At 32.6% G+C, this 19326-nt stretch overlaps 2 protein-coding genes across 6 annotated transcripts in view; both read left to right on the forward strand.

Moving 5' to 3' along the window:
- Nucleotides 1–5108, forward strand: part of LOC143080044 (GATOR2 complex protein WDR59-like) — a 62625-nt gene extending 57517 nt beyond the window's left edge. For 4 of the 5 annotated variants that reach the window (XM_076255686.1, XM_076255688.1, XM_076255685.1 and 1 more), the window contains one exon: nucleotides 3780–5108. In XM_076255686.1, coding sequence (XP_076111801.1) covers nucleotides 3780–3919 — 140 coding nt within the window. In that variant the 3' untranslated portion in view covers nucleotides 3920–5108. The remainder of the gene's footprint in view (nucleotides 1–3779) is intronic. The other variant, XR_012979604.1, reaches the window with a different exon arrangement.
- An 8736-nt stretch (nucleotides 5109–13844) lies between these two features.
- LOC143080038 (uncharacterized) lies at nucleotides 13845–18458 on the forward strand. The gene is made up of 4 exons (XM_076255683.1): nucleotides 13845–14262; nucleotides 15114–15226; nucleotides 15575–17523; nucleotides 18098–18458. Exons 1-4 carry the CDS (start codon nucleotides 13867–13869, stop codon nucleotides 18373–18375), a joined length of 2736 nt encoding a protein of 911 aa, XP_076111798.1. The 5' UTR covers nucleotides 13845–13866; the 3' UTR covers nucleotides 18376–18458.
- The last annotated feature ends 868 nt before the right edge of the window (nucleotides 18459–19326 follow it).

Genomic DNA, 19326 nt, shown 5'->3' on the forward strand with positions numbered 1-19326 from the left:
CCTTCTTCAGTTGTTTATTATTCCTCTAAACTACATGGCTGCCATTCTTTTTTAAAACATTGAAAAGATGTTATAGATAAATGTCCTTGGAAACGTCATGACGTCATAATACTTTAACGTCATAATAACATGACGTCACAATACTTTTGTATGAATGAAAGTTAAATTATATAAGTTTTGATCAATTAAAGTCATTCCTTTTTAACGTTAATTCCAAATGGTCTAATTGTATTTAATTTTTGCATCCATTGTGCCTCAATATATCTCCTGTAATTTGCGGATTTATCGTAAATCTGTTGCAGAACCTGAACTGTGATGTCCTCTTTACAATGATCCTCTTGGTTAAAATGTTCTGCCACAGCTGTATCTCTATCATGTCTGATATCTGCAAGATGTTCTTTTATTCTTTCGTTGAGTGATCTTTCTGTTTCTCCAACATAGACATAGTGGTTACATTTTTCACAGTGAAGTCCATAAATAAGGTTCACCAGTTGACATCCATGAATGTTCTTTTTGAGGTTGAATGTTTTATCTCCGAGTATAATTTTTTCTTCATGTCTTTCAATATCGCAAACTTCACATTCTTCTTTACATGTTTTGTTGCTGCTGTAGTTGGTACATTTTTTGGTGATCTTATTTAGTTTTCCATGTACAATTATGTCTGCTAAGTTTCTATCTCTTCGATAAGCTACTAGTGGTGGTTCTGGAAATATTTCTTTCATCAAGTTACAGTTATGTAAAATATTAAATCTTTTTTTCACAATGTCATGAATATCAGGTAGTAAATCGGTAAAGGTTACAACAAGAGGTATGCGTTCTGATGTTTTTTTAATTTTATTTTTTCTCTGTAATAACTCTTTTCTATTTAAGTTGTCTGCTCTTTTCAGTTGGTTTTCAATAAATTTTCCATTGTAGCCTCTTTTTCGCAATTGTAATTTTAGTTCTTGTCTATGTTTTTGATAGTCATCTTCATTTTCACAAATTCTTCTTAATCGTAATGCTAAACCATACGGAATTGCCTTTTTTACATTTTTTGGATGGCATGATTTGCTGTGAACATATATATGTTTATCAGTTGGCTTTGTATAAAGGTCTGTTGTTAATTTACCATTTTTTATTTTCACAAGTGTATCTAAGAATTCAATTTGATTGCTGTTGTACCTAAGTTCCACCTTTATTTTGTCATTTATTGAGTTTGCAAAGTCCATAAATTCTTTGAGTTTTTTTTCCCCATGAGTCCAAATTCCAAAACCATCATCAATGAAGCGTTTATAAAACAATGGTTTCTCTTTGAATTTTTCCAGTGCTTTGTCCCATTGTCGCATATAAGTACATGCAAAATTTTTTCCTAGTTTTGACCCTATAGCCACACCTTCATTTTGCAGAAAATCTCTGTCAATCAATTTGAAGTTATTCCCCTCTAAAACTAATTTTATCATTTCTAGGATATCATTGGTTGGTATTTCTTTATTTCTTCTGGTGTCAAGAGCTATTTTACATGCTTTTATTCCCTCTTCTCTAGGAATAGATGGGTATAATTTTACTACATCGAAACAAAACAATATGCTGTTTTTTGGTATTGGCTGTTTTACTTTTGAAAGTTTATCTAAAAAATCTGTAGTATCTCTTATATAACTTGGTGAGTTGATAACATAGTTGTCTAGTTCCTTTTCTGCTATTTCTGCAATTTTTTCAGTGGCAGTACCTATCCCATTAACTATTGTTCTGTATGATTTGTTCTGTTTGTGGATTTTTGGGTTGCCTTTTAATTTTGCTGGATGTGGATGTTTTGGTATCAAATAAGTTTTCATTTCCCCAGAAATTGATCCCTCTTTTTTCATTCTATTTACTAATGATTTTTACCTTTTTTGTAATTTGATGAGTCGTGTTTTGCTCATAAAAATAATAAACAACTGAAGAAGGCCAATGGCCGAAACGTATTGAACAATTGGTTTATTTATACAATTATAAAAAATTGAATTCTTGGGCTTTTTTGATATGCTGAATCTAAACATGTACTTAGATTTTTGTTTATGGGCCCAGTTTTCAAGTTGGTTCAAATCAGGATCCAAAATTATTATATTAAGTATTGTGCAATAGCAAGAAATTTTCAATTGCACAGTATTCAGCAATAGCAAGAAATCTTCAATTGCACAGTATTGTGCAATAGCAAGAAATTTTCAATTGCTCAGTATTGCGCAATAGCAAGAAATCTTCAATTGCACAGTATTGTGCAATAGCAAATATTTTCAATTGCACAGTATTGTGCAATAGCCAGAAATATCTAATTGCACAATATTGTGCAATAGCAAGAAATTTTTAATTGATTGGAGTTATCTTTCTTTGTCCAGAATAGTAGTTGAGTCAACTTAAATCATTGTTTTATACAATATACAATGTATATTCACTTTAACTACCAAGTGATAAATTAAAACAATCTTTATCATTCAGTGATAACAAGCACCTTTTGTTACATTTTAATATTTTATGATGTATTTAAATGAGTAGTTATTGTTGCAAACTCCATTAGAAATTTGAATTGAGATCAGTTTTGGAAAAAGGGAAAGGGGGATGTGAAAAAAAAATGGGGGGGGGGGGGGGGGGGTTAAAATTTTCTCATTTCAGATTTCATAAATAAAAAGAAAATTTCTTCAAACATTTTTTTGAGAGGATTAATATTCAACAGCAAAGTGAATTGCTCAAAGGCAAAAAAAATATTTTAAGTTCAGTAGACCACATTCATTCTGTGTCAGAAACCTATGCTGTGTCAACTATTTAATCACAATCCAAATTTAGAGCTGTATCCAGCTTGAATGTTGTGTCCATACTTGCCCCAACCTTTCAGGGTTCAACCTCTGCGGTCGTATAAAGCTGCGCCCTGTGGAGCATCTGGTTGAAATTTATCTCAGTCATTGTAGCAATAAAATTCCGGAAGATGTATATTACCGCTAATGTTCAAAATTAATTTCAGTTTAATTGCTTAAGTTATTGGGATTTTATTAGGTTTCTAAACATTAACTTTATGGATACATCTTAACCTTTAAAAATTTTAACACAAAAACATTCACTATGACATTCAAGTTAAACTTGATATTTGTAAATATGACACATACTGTTCAAAACATTTAGGAATTGTCAATTTAAGTTATAATACCTGTTAACTGATTTAAAAAAATAATATTTGGCATAAATGTCATAAACTATAAATAAAAAAAATAATGTTGATTTTGTCATATTTGACTTTTACTGGTCAAGATTATTGCCCTTATTATTTAAAATACTATTTCTAGAGTGATGAACCCTTCTTTGAATTAAAGCTATTGTCTGGGGTCTAATTGAGCACTAGTCTTAATTTTGGTTATTATCTGCAAACGATTAATTGATTGTTGCTTGCTGAACGTCCAGTAGCAAATATTTCATGCATGTTCATGACAATTCTAAAAAGGAAGATTTGTTCACAGAAATTTATAAACAAAAAATCTATGAATTTACTCGAAGAATAAGTTTATAAACTTGAAGTGTGTATATTTATGAGGCCTCAGTTGCGGAGAGGTCTTAGGTATTTCAACTTCTATACTACAAGTCTGAGTTTTGATATCCAGCCCCTTCCACTTGGCAGATGTGTTTGTCTCCAATCTAAATAGACTAGATTTGCAAGTTTTCCTGCAGAATAAAAATTAGCCACCATGAAATAATCAAAAGAGCTGAAAGTGGCGCTGAGACAACAAAAAATCAATTGATCATGTATATTTTGTAACAATTTAATATTTTTGTTGTAGGTTTATCAAACTTTTGTCTTGCATGTGGACATGGTGGCCATACTGCCCACTTAACAGAGTGGTTTAAAAGAGAAAATGAATGTCCGACAGGATGTGGATGTCAGTGTTTGAAAGCAAAAATACATATAAGCCTACAGTAGAAAAGAATCACTTGTAAATAAGTTACCCTTGGAATTTGTCATTCTGAGAATGGATGTGACAGAAATTATATGTAAAAGTTCACCTTGACCTTGAGGATTTGCGGAAAAGTAATATGTGTCAGAGACTTTTATTTTTAGGTTTGAGTATTGGACAGAAGTAAAATTGCCAGTAAGTTCGCAGTATTATATAATGTCTCTGTACGGAAGATATATTTATTATGTAATCGTTTGAAGATAGATTGGGATGTTGTGTGGTCTTACATGTTAACAGAGTGCAAGTATTGTGAGTCATTGAAAGAGTTTGTAAAGCAGTTAATTCTTGTTTAATTGATTAACTTTTGACACAATCATATTTCAGATCAGTCCTACCATAGGTAATACTCATCAGTATCAGAGAAGAACAATATTCCCTAGCCTATGTTGATGATATAAATATAAGGTTTAAAATTGATAGATGTTAATGTATCCTGAGCTGACAGATGTTATGTTATATCCTGAGTTAATGGTATGAATATGAGTTTGTAAGTTGATAGATGTTATGTTGACATGTTAGAATTGACACTGGAAATGTGAAGTTAAAAGTTGACAGATTTATTTTGGTACATCTTGAGTATATGGTTTAATTCAGAGGTTTAAAGTTGACAGATGTTATGTTAATATATCCTGGCTTGATGGTATGAATATGAGGTTTAAAGGTGACATGTGTTATATTGATATGTCCTGAGTTGACAGTGATAATGTGAATTTAAAGTTGACTGATGTTATGTTATATCCTAAGTTGATGGTATGAATGTGAATTCAAAGTTGATAGGTGTTATGTTAATATATCCTGAGTTGACAGTATGAATGTGAGGTTTAAAGTAGACAAATGTTATGTTAATGTATACTGAGTTGACTTTATGAATGTGAGATTTAAAGTTGACAGATGTTATGTTTGATACCAATTTGATGGTATGAATATAAGTTTTCAAGTTGACAGATGGTATGATTTTATGTCCTTAGTTGACAGTATAAATGTGATGTTGAAAATATGTTGTTTAATTTGAGATTTCAAGTTTACAGATGTTATGTTAATATATCATGGGTAGATGTTATGAATGTGAGGTTGACAGAATGATACCTAAGATTTTATGTAATGTTATACCATTGTCTTTCAAAGTTGTTTGTTGTAATAAATGATATTTGTTAATATTATTAATTCGTATATTTTAACAAATTTGATTCCTTTAGGGATAGTCACATGTTAAACTATATTTTCAAAGGTAGAGAGAAAATGGCGGATAGCAAAAAGCATATTGACCGGCAAAAAGCATATTGCACGGTTATTTTTAGAATATCTAAAAACCGATATACTTTGTGACGTCATGTAATGAATTTCAGGATATTGTTAACGTTTTGAAACAAATGATATCTGTGATCGATTATTTGACGAAAAAAAATCTTCAAATACATAAGATGTCCAAAAAAAAAGTAAATGAAATAACAACTAATGTTGTTATTGTCGAGGAGACAATGTAATATCTATAAAGTTCCAACAAACCTAAATGAGGATGTTGATACATACATGGTCGGAAATTAATAATATAACAAATATAGCCTTTGTATGAGGTCAATACAGGATATATCGACCCAAAGAAGTATATCGACCTTGGACTTCGTCCTCAGTCAATATACTTCTTTCGGGTCAATATATCCTTGTATCGACCTCATACAAAGGCTATATTTGTATATTACTTTTTAGCTCACCTGGCCCGAAGCGCCAAGTGAGCTTTTCCCATCACTTTGCGTCCGGCGTCCGGTGTCCGTCGTCGTTAACTTTTACAAAAATCTTCTCCTCTGAAACTACTGGGCCAAATTAAACCAAACTTGGCCACAACCATCATTGGGGTATCTATTTTAAAAAATGTGTGGCGTGACCAGGCCAACCAACCAAGATGGCCGCCATGTCTAAAAATAGAACATAGGGGTAAAATGCAGTTTTTGGCTTATAACTTAAAGCATTTAGAGCAAATCTGACAGGGTAAAATTGTTTATCAGGTCAAGATCTATCTGCCCTGAAATTTTCAGATGAATCGGACAACCCGTTGTTGGGTTACTGCCCCTGAATTGATAATTTTAAGGAAATTTTGCTGTTTTTGGTTATTATCTTGAATATTATTATATAGATAAAGATAAACTGTAAACAGAAATAATGTTCACGAAAGTAAGATTTACAAATAAGTCAAGTGACGGAAATGGTCAGTTGACCCCTTTAGGAGTTATTGCCCTTTTTAGTCCATGTTTAACCATTTTTCGTAAATCTTAGTTATCTTTTACAAAAATCTTCTCCTCTGAAACTATTGGATCAAATTAATCCAAACTTTGCCACAATCATCATTGGGGTATCTAGTTTAAAAAATGTGTGGCGTGACCCGGCCAACCAACCAAGATAACCGCCATGGCTAAAAATAGAACATAGGGGTAAAATGCAGTTTTTGGCTTATAACTCAAAAACCAAAGCATTTAGAGCAAATCTGACATGTGGTAAAATTGTTCATCAGGTCAAGATCTATCTGCCCTGAAATTTTCAGATGAATCGAACAACCTGTTGTTGGGTTGCTGCCCCTGAATTGATAATTTTAAGGAAATTTTGCTGTTTTTGGTTATCTTGAATATTATTATAGATAGAGATAAACTGTAAACAGCAATAATGTTCAGCAAAGTAAAATCTACAAATAAGTCAACATTGCCAAAATGGTCAGTTGACCACTTTAGGAGTTATTGCCCTTTATAGTCAATTTTTAACCATTTTTCGTAAATCTTAGTAATCTTTTAGAAAAATCTTCTTCTCTGAAACTACTGGGCCAATTTAACCAAACTTGGCCATAATCATCATTGCGGTATCTAGTTTAAAAAAATGTGTGGCGTGACCCGGCCAACCAACCAAGATGGCCGCCATGGCTAAAAATAGAACATAGGGGTAAAATGCAGTTTTTGGCTTATAACTCAAAAACCAAAGCATTTAGAGCAAATCTGACATGTGGTAAAATTGTTCATCAGGTCAAGATCTATCTGCCCTGAAATTTTCAGATGAATCAGACATTCCGTTGTTGGGTTACTGCCCCTGAAATGGTAATTTCAACGAAATTTTGCTGTTTTTGGTTATTATCTTGAATATTATTATAGATAGAGATAAACTGTAAACAGCAATAATGTTCAGCAAAGTAAGATCTACAAATAAGTCAAATGACCAAAATGGTCAGTTGGCCACTTTAGGAGTTATTGCCCTTTATAGTCAATTTTTAACCATTTTTCGTAAATCTTAGTAATCTTTTAGAAAAATCTTCTCCTCTGAAACTACTGGGCCAAATTTAACCAAACTTAGCCATAATTGGGGTATCTAGTTAAAAAAATGTGTCCGGTAACTCGGCCAACAAACCAAGATGGCCGCCATGGCTAAAAATAGAACATGGGGGTAAAATGCAGTTTTTGGCTTATAACTCAAAAACCAAAGCATTAAGAGCAAATCTGACAGGAAGTAAAATTGTTGATCAGGTCACGATCTATCTGCCCTGGAATTTTCAGATGAATTGGATAATTGGTTGTTAGGTTGCTGCCCCTGAATTGGTAATTTTGAGGAAATTTTGCTGTTTTTTTTGTTATCTTGAATATTATTATAGATAGAGATAAACTGTAAACAGCAATAATGTACAGCAAAGTAAGAACAAAAAATAAGTCACTATGACCAAAATAGTCAATTGACCCCCTAAGGAGTCATTGCCCTTCATAGTCAATTTTTAACAATTTTCTTAAAATTTGAAGATTTTCAATAACATTTTCCACAGAAAGTACTGTTATAGATAGAGATAATTGTAAGCAGCAAGAATGTTTAGTAAAGTAAGATCTACAAACACATCACCATCACCAAAACACAATTTTGTCATGAATCCATCTGTGTCCATTGTTTAATATTCACATAGACCAAGGTGAGCGACACAGGCTCTTTAGAGCCTCTAGTTTTAATATTTCATAGTTTTAAATCAATTTGGAAGGATCCATCAGATTCAGTTTCTATATTTGTTTTAATTTCTATTAAATAGATATAGTATTTTCCTAATTAGTTCAATGTTGGTTGTGATTATAGAAATAGCCTTACTGGAAGAATTAGAAACTACATCTGGAAAACAGTTGTTTAAAATTTCTCAAAGAACCAACACAAATATAGAATACTAGCTTTATAGATAAAAGTCATCTGGGGTATATATTGATGGTAACAGTCAAGCATCACTATATGAAAGACATAGGGAACAGCATGGATTCATTTATTTTTGTCCGGGTTTTTATTGGATTGAGTGAGTCTTTTCTAGGATACTTAATTTTATGGTTTTGTCAAAGTTTGCACACAAGTCTATAGGGAATTGGTACTTCATCAAACGCATAAATTTGTGGTTCACCTATCCCCATGAACTCTTCGAAAATTGGTACTCAACTAATTATGATATGTCTAGATCTTGACGGCTTGATCCATGAAGACAAGTTATTAATGATAACACTAGTAAGGAATTTTAACAGAACATCATCTTCTATAAAAGTCTGAATAGCAAATCTTTAAGTCAAGTTCAGTCATTCATTGAATTTTAAAACTAATCCACTGCTGTAAATTCATTATATTCAGTGCTTATCTTTAGCATTTCAAACAAATCAGTATGATACAAAAGGTGTGCAGTTATATACTAACTGCTGAATAGACTAAGATGATCTTAGTTGACTGCAAGGGCATTGTCTGTACAGTACTGAATCTACTACAAACCTAAACTTTGACTGAAAGACTGAAAAATACTTTTTGATTTATTGTTCAGTCTTACAAGATCAGTTCAGATAAAAATTACTATTTCAGATCGAAATTGGTTTAAGGAGCTTCCATTTGATTTGAGGGGAGGGGCAACTTGGCAAAAAGCAAGGCAGGATGACAATTTATGTAAAAAAAGGCAGTACCGAAAAGAGTGGAAAATTAAAAGGCAGGACAGAGATTACAACTAAAAAAAATCGAGACAAAATTTTTAAGAGGGGGGGGGAGTCAGTGAAAAAACTGTGTGAATTAAGTTTTTTATCCTACATTGAACTTTTGATGTCGTCCTTAATGGGGTCCGTTTTTGATATGTCAAATATAAGATTGGGTGGGAAACTTTTACATCAAATATTTATGAATTGGATGATGGCCCATAGTTTCGATGAAACAATAAAATTCGGTTGGAAATATAAATAAATGAATTGGTGGGTATTTTGAATTTAAACAAAAATTTAACAAGTGTCGGATTCTGGAGGAGTACATGTGCTAAAATAAAAAATAATTTTCTGCATAAAAAGGAAGGTCCAAAAAAAAATTTCTCTCGCTCCGCTTGGCGAAACATCCACATCATTTCAACCCTGGCTACGCCTCTGATCTTTGATTTCTAAGAAGAAGATAACAAATTTTCTAGATCTTAATTAAAATTTCAAATTTTTAGAGTAATATGTTATTCATGTGTAGGACTTTTCATATGGAAAATTATGTGTTAAATCATATTTACATCTATATTTTTAACTCTATGGTGCAGTTTTCTTTTATCACACACAATTGGATTTCCCTTGTATAATCTATACAAATCTGACAATTTTGTACAACTTGTAGCATGTAAAAAAAACAATGACCGATACTTTTTATTATATTTTGGAAAAAAGCATGATAAAAATTATATTTTGACAAATTATTAAAAAAAATTATAGATTTAAAAATTAAGACACCCCCCAAAACCACCTTAATCATCCAAATTCTATAAAAGTTGTTATAAATTAAGCAAAAAAGATCAAAGCTCTGCCATCAACATCCAGTTCTCATAATAAGAGACCACCACTGAAGAGGTGCACATCTTCAAACAGTCACAATGATAAATACATTTTGTAGTTTGTTAATTGGTTTCTAAGAATTCAACCTATAACCTTTTATTGTCAGAGGAATGAAAAAGCATAAAGAATATGCATTGATACATGTACACATATGGTTTAAGTAAACATTACAAAAACATGTATTGTTTAAACTGTCAAATTAGTTAAACAACTTGTCAGTCAGTAGTCAAAATTAGCCCTAAGAGGATGACTTTAGCTTGTTCAGTTACTTTGTACTTTTGCATGTACTTAATTTCACAAATTAGGTATTGCAGATGAATTTGCATGTATTTTGATATTACTGTAACAAATCATTAAACTACATTTTTTATGCCCCCGCGACAATGTCAAAATTAAAGTTATTTATTATTTCGGGTTGCTGGCTTCCGAGCTTATATAGTCCTATAATATATGCCTTCGCATTACATATTCACTATTTAACGTTTTCATGCTGATATTTTCATTTTTATATTTTTTGTCTAATGCGTGGCACATTGATAATAAAAAAAATATCAGTAAACAGTAAATAGAAATAGTAAATAATGCCCCCGAGGTCATATGTTATAGGACTACTGCTTATATAGTAATTGTTCTTTAAGGCAAGCAGGGGTTTACTATACAAATCCTTGTTTATTCCAACTTATGGTCAACGTCGCGATCGATTCGAGCTGCAAAGGTCAATGTCGTGAACTTAGAACGTTCTCTAAACAGACCCAAACACATTCAGGACAACTGCATATACATTAAAAACAAACCGTGATTTCTTTCAGATATAAAATTTTACCTCGAGATGTTTTTCTTTATTTGCGCCGGTTTTATTTTGTACATGATATTTAGAATATTCAAATAAATAAAAACAATTGATTTATTGGTGTAAAATTCAAATAATGGATTGTTACCGAGACATACATGACATAAAAATGACAAATATTTACAAACAAACACACATTCGTATTATATTCAAATTAGATACTAGTATATACTTTAAAAAAATGCAAATTCGAAAAAATAAAAGTACAATATTGCGGTAAATACCTTTGTTATCATATATACAAAACAAATATAAAAATATGATATTTTCTGCTTTTCCGCTAAGCAAGTGACATTAATATAAGAAGTAATACCAAAAACTTGTTGGCTCGGAGTTCAAATAATGTGTCTGGGTAGCAGTGGCGGATCAGGAGGGTGGGTTCGGGGAGTTGGACCCCCCTTTTTTTGGACAATCAATGCATTTGAATAGGGACATAGACTTTGGAACCACCCCTTTTATCTTGGGTTTCCCCCGGTTTGAAAATGGCTGGATCCGCCCTGGGGTAGGATGACATTTCTTCATTAGAACTGTTATCTTGTGATCAAGAAAGTTAATAGGTCCGACCGTAGACTTTCGGTCTAGTACAAAGCTATGTTCTTATTCATATCACACTAACATGTTCTTGTCCAAGTTTTGCACCAGATTCATTGGATAAAGAGCACACATAATTCTTAAGTAAGATTCCTAGAAGGTCCCCGCGCCCTTGTGACGGTTAATAAATGCGTCGTAAGAGATGAACAGATAAATTTAATTTTTGTACACGTACTTACCTTTATATAAAAAATAAAAAAAACATTTTATATTTCATGGCATATAACTTACGACATGCTTTTGTCATATTTTTTTGTTATTCTACCATAGGGTCAAATATTTTTACATCCATTTAATTCAATTTCATCGGAAATCTGTCTTGTAACATAAATAATAGTTATTATTTTGTACTTCGCAATCTCGAAAAATACCCTCTCCCCCAAAACCGAGAAATAATTTATGAAAAACAAAATGGAAATAAAAAGGGTTATGATCAGTTGTAGCTGATAAGGATTCTAATTTAAGGAATAATTTCGTTTCCCCCTAGGTTAAGGCAGTATTTGAGTGTTTTTTGTAGGATTGTCCGAAAAAAATCATTCAAATCATTCCATGATACCTCGGATTAAGCAAAGAGAAAACACAACAGTTGGAAATACCGTATTATCGGATAAAATATTTAAGTTGAGTAGTTCAGTCATCTGAAAGTGCCACATGAACTCACTGATTGAATTCAGAAATTGATTTTTACGCTTCATAAACCAACTGTTTGTAAAAACTGACAGAACGCAGTTCAATTTTTTTTTCATTCCAGGCCGTCAGTTTTAGTTTCGTGTGTAGTGTTTTATGTACTAATGATGGTCTTTTTGTGTGTTTTTTTTTTTTCTTTCGATTTTTGCCGTGTCATTGTAAGTTTATTTCGATTAACGAGAGTTTGAAGATCGCTTTGGAATCTTTCGCCTCTCTTTCATTCTTCAAAGTAAAGTGTGGTTTTACCTCCACTAGCAATATGTTAACTTAGGTAACATGATGATATTAAAAGCTACACCATTTCTGTTTTTACACTGAAAAGTTTACAGATCTAGGTCAAGAGTTATTTATTCAGCAACACTCTTTGTATCTATCCTGACGTTTTTATTTTCAAGATCCTAGTGGATACTTTTGTAAAGCAATGAACTAAAGATTTCAAACTCATTCGGAATATGTTACTAAGTTTGTTTATTCGTTTTTTATGTGCTTACACAACACGGAACTATAAAGATAAATTTATATATCCATATATACAAAAATCATAATAAAACCTCAAAGATGGACCATTTTTTACGTGGTTAGGTCTCACGATTATAGCTATAAATGACCTTGGAGCTTGTTTTACCGCGTATTACAGGAAATTAAGACATGTCAAACACAACTCCTCTTCAAAAGAACATTCAATAAAATGTTTGTTAAATTATTTTAACGAGTGTTGATTTTAATAGTTTTTGACAATTTTCCGAATTAAGATGAATGACAAATTCGTCAATTTCCACTCACATGATCAGAGTCGGACATGGCATACATTTAGCATCTTTTATATCTGATATTATTTAATTTTATACACAACAAACAGTGAGCTACTGGATTTTTTTGTCAAAAAGGTCAGTAATTGTATTTCTAAATTGATTTTTTTTTTAATTTTGATTGTTTGCAAAACATGAAACATGCAGATAAAAGTAAATATATTTCGAAGATAAAACTTATAAATATATTCGCAGTCAAAATGATTCAAAGCATGTTGAGCGTTATCTTATTGTGCTTATTTTTGCTGCAATGCATCTCTTCATTAAAAAGCTTATAACTATATTAACAAATAATAAATCAAAATGTATACTTTAACATATCATATACCGTCATTCCAAATACAAAAAAAAAAACGTCAAAGTAACTCTTATAGTTGTGGCAAAGGTGAAGTTCTCTGAAAGTCACAAAATGGAAGAAGATATTCCAAAGTCATAATTCGAGGTCAAATCATCTTTTCATCTTTCACAAGAATGAAATCGGTACATCTATGTTTTTTCTGATCTCTCGTTGAATACGTTTAGGAGGAAGTGCCAAATTATTTCATACTAGCTGCCTTTAAAAATCTTTCAATCTTTACTACAATCAGGAGTCTACTTCTGCTACAATTAATTGAGTCCTATTCTATTATATTCTCGTATACAATGTTTGTTTTTTGTCATAATGCATTGATTTTTTAAAACGAATTATAAATGCCTTTACATTTAAAAAAAAAAACAACAAAAAAAAAAAACAAAGAAAACCCCCAAAAAGCAGAGTAATTTTGAAAGATTTCAGTTGATTGAGAATGTTAATCCAACATTGAACAAGGAGAGAATTCTTCACCTTTTATCTGTCATGCAGTTACAGCACATTGGTTCAATTTGTTTATGGTTGTCCCTCGACTAAAATTTTACAGTACCATGTAAAAATTTGCAATATTGTACCGAAAATTCTTTAGCAGCAATGTATGCATACCATTTTAACTATATCTATATAAATGTTGGGGGGGGGGGGATATTATAAGTTTAATTATTTAGACTTTGTAAAATTCAAATTTCACTATAGCAGTCTCCAACTTTAGGAGTTGTGTGTGATTATTTTTTTAGAGAAAATTGACAATGCTTCTGTTCTTAATGAAAAATATAATATATCTTCACTGTTGCAGATGATAATCAGAATTGTTTTAGCGTTGTCCCTGGTGATTAGCGCCACCGCCATGATTCAAGAGATTTCGGTCCCACCTAATCTACTGGAGTGTTTTCAACATTATGCATCTAAAACAAGTGCTGCAAAGACAGTAGGCCAATCAATTCATTGGATGTGTACACATTTATTTGTGTGGCGAGAGTCGGGAGTTAAAGGATGGTTAATGTTTAACATGACCCACGAGGCCAGGATTTGGTACCATTCTTTGTTGCCTGTTATCAATAAAGGTTTTACTGTAAAGAAAAGGAGTGCCCGGATGTCTCGGGGATATCGGATAAGAAAGGAGATCCGTATGATGACCAACAGGGAGAGAGACGACTTCTTTCGAGCAATTCAATTACTAAAAGCTGATACAGTAAGTAGATTAAAATTGAGAATGAAAATAGAAAATGTATCAAAGAGACAACAACCTCAACCAAACAGTTAAAAAAAATTAGCAAAAGGCCACCAATGGGTCTTCAATACAGCAAAAAAATCCGGCACCCGCAGTCGGACTTACGCTGGCCCCTTAACAAAAATGTGTAGTAGTTCAGTGAAATTAGACGTCATAATAAACTCAAAATCATATAAATGAACTAATAAAAAAATTTTTGTTTTTGATTAACTCATTACATTGATAACCGAAACAACATATGTTTTCTTATCATCTCTTCAAATTCTAACTTTCCGCTTAAAAAGTGTTGAATTATTAGAATCACAAAGGTTCCTCTAACTCAGACATATAACCTTGGATTTGGGGTCTTCACTGCGTTTAAATGTAATGCTAGCTAAATTTTTGATCTAAAACTGATGGTGTAGATTTAAAAAAAAGCTATAAGTAAATTTTGATATAATGAAAATTCTTAATCAGTTCATATGAAATGCAAGGATTTCATCGATATAACTATAATACTTTGAATAAATTAAAATGATTATATGCCTTTTTTTTCAAACAACCTTTTACCTGTTTTGCCGCGGAAAAAATAAATAACGGATTCAAGATTTTTTAATCTATTTTTTTTCCCTTCTTTTTAAAGAAAATTGAAAATATTTTGAATTTCAATCTAGGGAAACACATTAGGTTCATAAACCTAGACACTCTAGTAGATAAGAGGAACACAATTATGCTTGTCATGCAGAATGCCAGACTGATATCGTACTCAGTGGTAATCCAAAGAATGAATTGGACATATTGTTTTTAGATTGTTGTAACTTTTCTTCTTTCAGAGTGTTCAACCAAACAAATATAGTGCACTAGCAGCATTACACGAGGGACTTGCTGTTGACTCAGCTCATGGTGGTCCAAATTTCCTCGGATGGCATCGGTATTTTCTGCTTATGTAAGTGTGTACCTTTACATTGTTAAGGTGTAATTTTGATATAAAAAAGACTAACTTACATGCAAAAAAAATCGAGCTTATAAGTTAGCATTGTATCTCACCTCATATACACTTCTGGAGGTATCATTGGTTAAAAAGCAAACATGTGGCAACATTATATATTTGATATTAGAACAGTGGGCGTGTTATATAAAAAAAAAACCAAATAGTATAAAAAAGTTTAAAGGAGGAACCAATGTAAATTATATTTTGCAACTGATTGTGAGCGGTCGTTTTTTTATGTGGATAAATACAACTATATATGTTATTTATTTATTTGTTTTAAATCTTTTTTTTTTCTACTGACAGGTTTGAGAATGCTTTAAGAGAGAAAGTTCCTGATGTGTCAATACCGTATTGGGATTCCTCCCTTGACGAACCAATGGCGAATCCAAGACAGTCATGCTTATGGAGTGAACACTTTTTTGGTAATGGCGATGGTATTGTGACTGTCGGTCCATTTGCGGACTGGAATACTGCAGTTGGACCGTTAATTAGAAATATGGGGCACTTCGGTGAACTTTTCAGTAAAACAAATATTGCAAACATTATGAGTAGAACATACGTTGCAGAAATTACGGAACCACTTGGATTACCAGAATATAACATTGAAGTACAGCATGGAGAAGTCCATAATTGGGTAGACGGACAGTTAGGTGAGTTAAGTACAGCAGCCCATGATCCGGTGTTTTACCTTCATCATGCTTTTGTTGACTACTTGTGGGAACAATTTAGAAGACAACAACGAATGCGCGGTATTAACCCAGATCTCGATTATCCTTCCATTGTAAATCATACATTACATTCAGCAAGTGCACCTCTCGGGTTTGGTAATCTTCAAAATATTGACAGTTATAGTGATTATTTAATTAGTGGTATGTATGAATACATGCCATCCCCGACATGTACATTTGAAAACCCATCTTGTGGTTCTCCGTTCCTCAAATGTGCTGCAAATTTTACAAGCTCATATTGTGTATCTGTAGACCGATCCGATCTTGGAATGAGTTCCTCCAATATTCGACAACAGCAAACAATGATGCAAAACAGACGTAATACTCAGCAGCGAAGGTGGAAACGACAAACACCAGTATTCTCCAAAAATCCATGGGAGTCAATACACAATGCGAATAATTTTAACTCAGGTGCAATGTTCCAAAGAAGTTTTAAGAGTTCAGTAAATATGATGGGACAGTCCAGTCCAGGAACAATGCAGCAAATGATGCAACAACAACCTCAGTCACCCTCATCTATTTTATCAGCATCTGGTCGACAAATGATGAACCCAATGAGAACCCAACAAAACCAAGTCGGTGCGGTACAACAGAATATCCAGAACTTTGTAACGTCTAATAGACGGATGATCGAACAGTTAATGGCTCCAAATCCCCTTAGAGGATTCAGTAGAATGCAACAGGAAACGACATGTCCGGCTATTCCTGTCAATCAACGTTATCAAAACTCATTTAATATCAACGGCCTAAGCGACGTGAACCAATGGGTATATTTACCGGTAAAGATCATATACAAACGTCCACCAAACTACAATTATAATTCTTATCCAATCATCAATGGCGCTTTATCTATTACAAACGATATATACTCTTCAATGGGTTACACCAATCTTCACCAAAGACTGAAAACAATTCAACTGGCAACGTACTCCAGTTGTAAATCTTCAACTACCGGTGCTGGTATGGTTTATGTACAGTCAAATGGATTGAATTATCTTGGGACTTATAAAGAATTTGCAATTGTTGATAATCGAATGGCTTTGTCTCTTTCAACAACATTCATAGCTGTCAAAAGTCCAGAGTTAGGTGTTACTGATGTATTGTTGTCGGCTTTTGATTCTTGCGGAAGAATATGTACTCCTTACTGTCGTAATCCGACATCACCAACTGGTGAGTCTCATCCATGCTCCGGAGCATTACGAGTTTCTTCAAATTATCCGAAGTTATATAGTAAAAACTATGGTGATGCTGTACTAACAACATGGAATATGGCGACTGGAAATTGTCCAAAATTAGTAGAAGATCAAGTTTTTGTTTCATTCTATTGTGATTATGGTCAAGAATGGCCATTGCCGGGTAATATGCCAATACAAGCACCCCCTATGCAAATGCAACCACAACCTCAACCCAACAATCGAGGATTTATGCATTTCTTACCTACTGTTCCACCAAATACAGTTGGAGGTATGGTTCCCATGGTTCCAACTCGTGAAGCAACCGCCGTTATCATTGCTAGTAATGTTGGTAAGTTTTTATTGAACGGAAGTTATCAAAGTTATTTATTGATCATTTATTTGAAAATAAAAAGACCCGAATGTTTGTGTAAAATACTAAATGATGATAGCAGCATCAACAACACCACTTCAAATAACAACAATAATGATTGTAATGAAGAAAAAAAAATGATAAAGACAAATTATTCTACTCCAATCTTTATAGTAGTCTGTTTCTGCACGATTTGTTCTTTTAGTGTTTAGGCAACGTATTCATACGTCAGTGTACTTCCTTAATCCGAAGTAAGCAATACAAATTAACTTAGAAAATCTGAAGACATGCGAGGTATAACTAGTATATAACTATATATAGTAGGTAACCTAGTTATATACTTAGCTATAAAAACAGTTTTGAATTTAAATACATTGCATTTTTCTGCCAAGAGTTATGGCATAATGAAAACACTCAAAGGAAATAACTCTCACATTATAGATATAAGATTAACAAGGATTATGTTACCAAAAGTGCTAATTTATGGTCGTGTATCATTGATCTTTAGCAAAACTTAAATATATATATTGCAATCTTATTTGATTAATTTTAGCGTGTGATGTTGGATATGGATGTATCATTGGTGTACCTTGCAAACCTTGCCAACATGGGATTGCCATCAAATGTCATGGAACATGTTCCTTGTACGCACAATGCGGCATGGGAACGTTCTCTTTCAAACGTTGTGTTGACGGTGGGAAGTTTGATGCTGCTACGAGCACGTGCGTTACAGGAACATGCGCAGAAGACGAAATGCCACCGAATTATACAGGATATAGAATGAGTGGGGCTAAAACTGTCACTAAACGTACTGAAGTGGGTGGAGACTAATGTTGGTTTTAATATTTTTACTTAGGTTGTTGGTCATTTACATAGTTTTTGAGTTTAATTGTAAAATATATTGTTTTTATTTATTTAGTGTTTGTGCTCTCTGGGACATACGAGTTGGTAAATTGAGACGTAGGTAAATTGTTTTCTTACTCCGTTGTTGCTTTATTTATCTCAGTGATATTTGCTCGGGAAATCTTACTCTTGAATGCAATAACTTCCCGCATGCACTTATTCTTGTGGTGAATTCTATATTTCTCAGTAATGCCTATGTTAGAGGGTCTGGATTGATGTCCATCATTTCTTTAAGTTTTTTAAGGCCATTTCGTCTATTCCTTATATTTGTCCAATGTTCTCTTTTCTTATGTTTAAGCACACACCTTGCCCCCTCCCCGCAAAAAAATGGTCTCTGATTTTGATTTTTTTGTCCTATTATTCTCTATACTTTATATTTTGGACCTTATCTGCATTTGGGGGCCATCATTTTCTATTATGCGAACCCCACACAGACCCTCTAGTCATTTCAGTTAACAGTAAGTATCTCAGGAATAAACACAATTTTGCTCAAACTTTGAAGTATGAACTCGTTTAACAACCACATACTTCCTTGGCGACCATGTCATAAAATAACTTAATGGGATTTTTTTTTATTAAAATTGCAAATTGTTAGGGAAGACATTCTCTCGTGTCCACACTTGAAATAATAATTAAAAGTTCAATATGCACATGTTCAATCATTTTAAAGCATTCAAATATGTTTTATGAAGCAACAATAAGAAGCATATTCATTATTATAGACAAAGGGAACTTATTTGCCATATAATTCAATAGATTAATTTAGTCTCACTATTTGTCTTTCAAAGTACATGTGTAGAATAGTTTGTTAATTATTTATAGCACCAGGAACATGGACCTCTTAGTGTTTAATTGTAATCGCTATAAAGATAAACTAAT

The sequence above is a fragment of the Mytilus galloprovincialis genome, chromosome 6, assembly GCF_965363235.1.
Source record: "Mytilus galloprovincialis chromosome 6, xbMytGall1.hap1.1, whole genome shotgun sequence".
NCBI classification, from domain to species: Eukaryota; Metazoa; Mollusca; class Bivalvia; order Mytilida; family Mytilidae; genus Mytilus; species Mytilus galloprovincialis.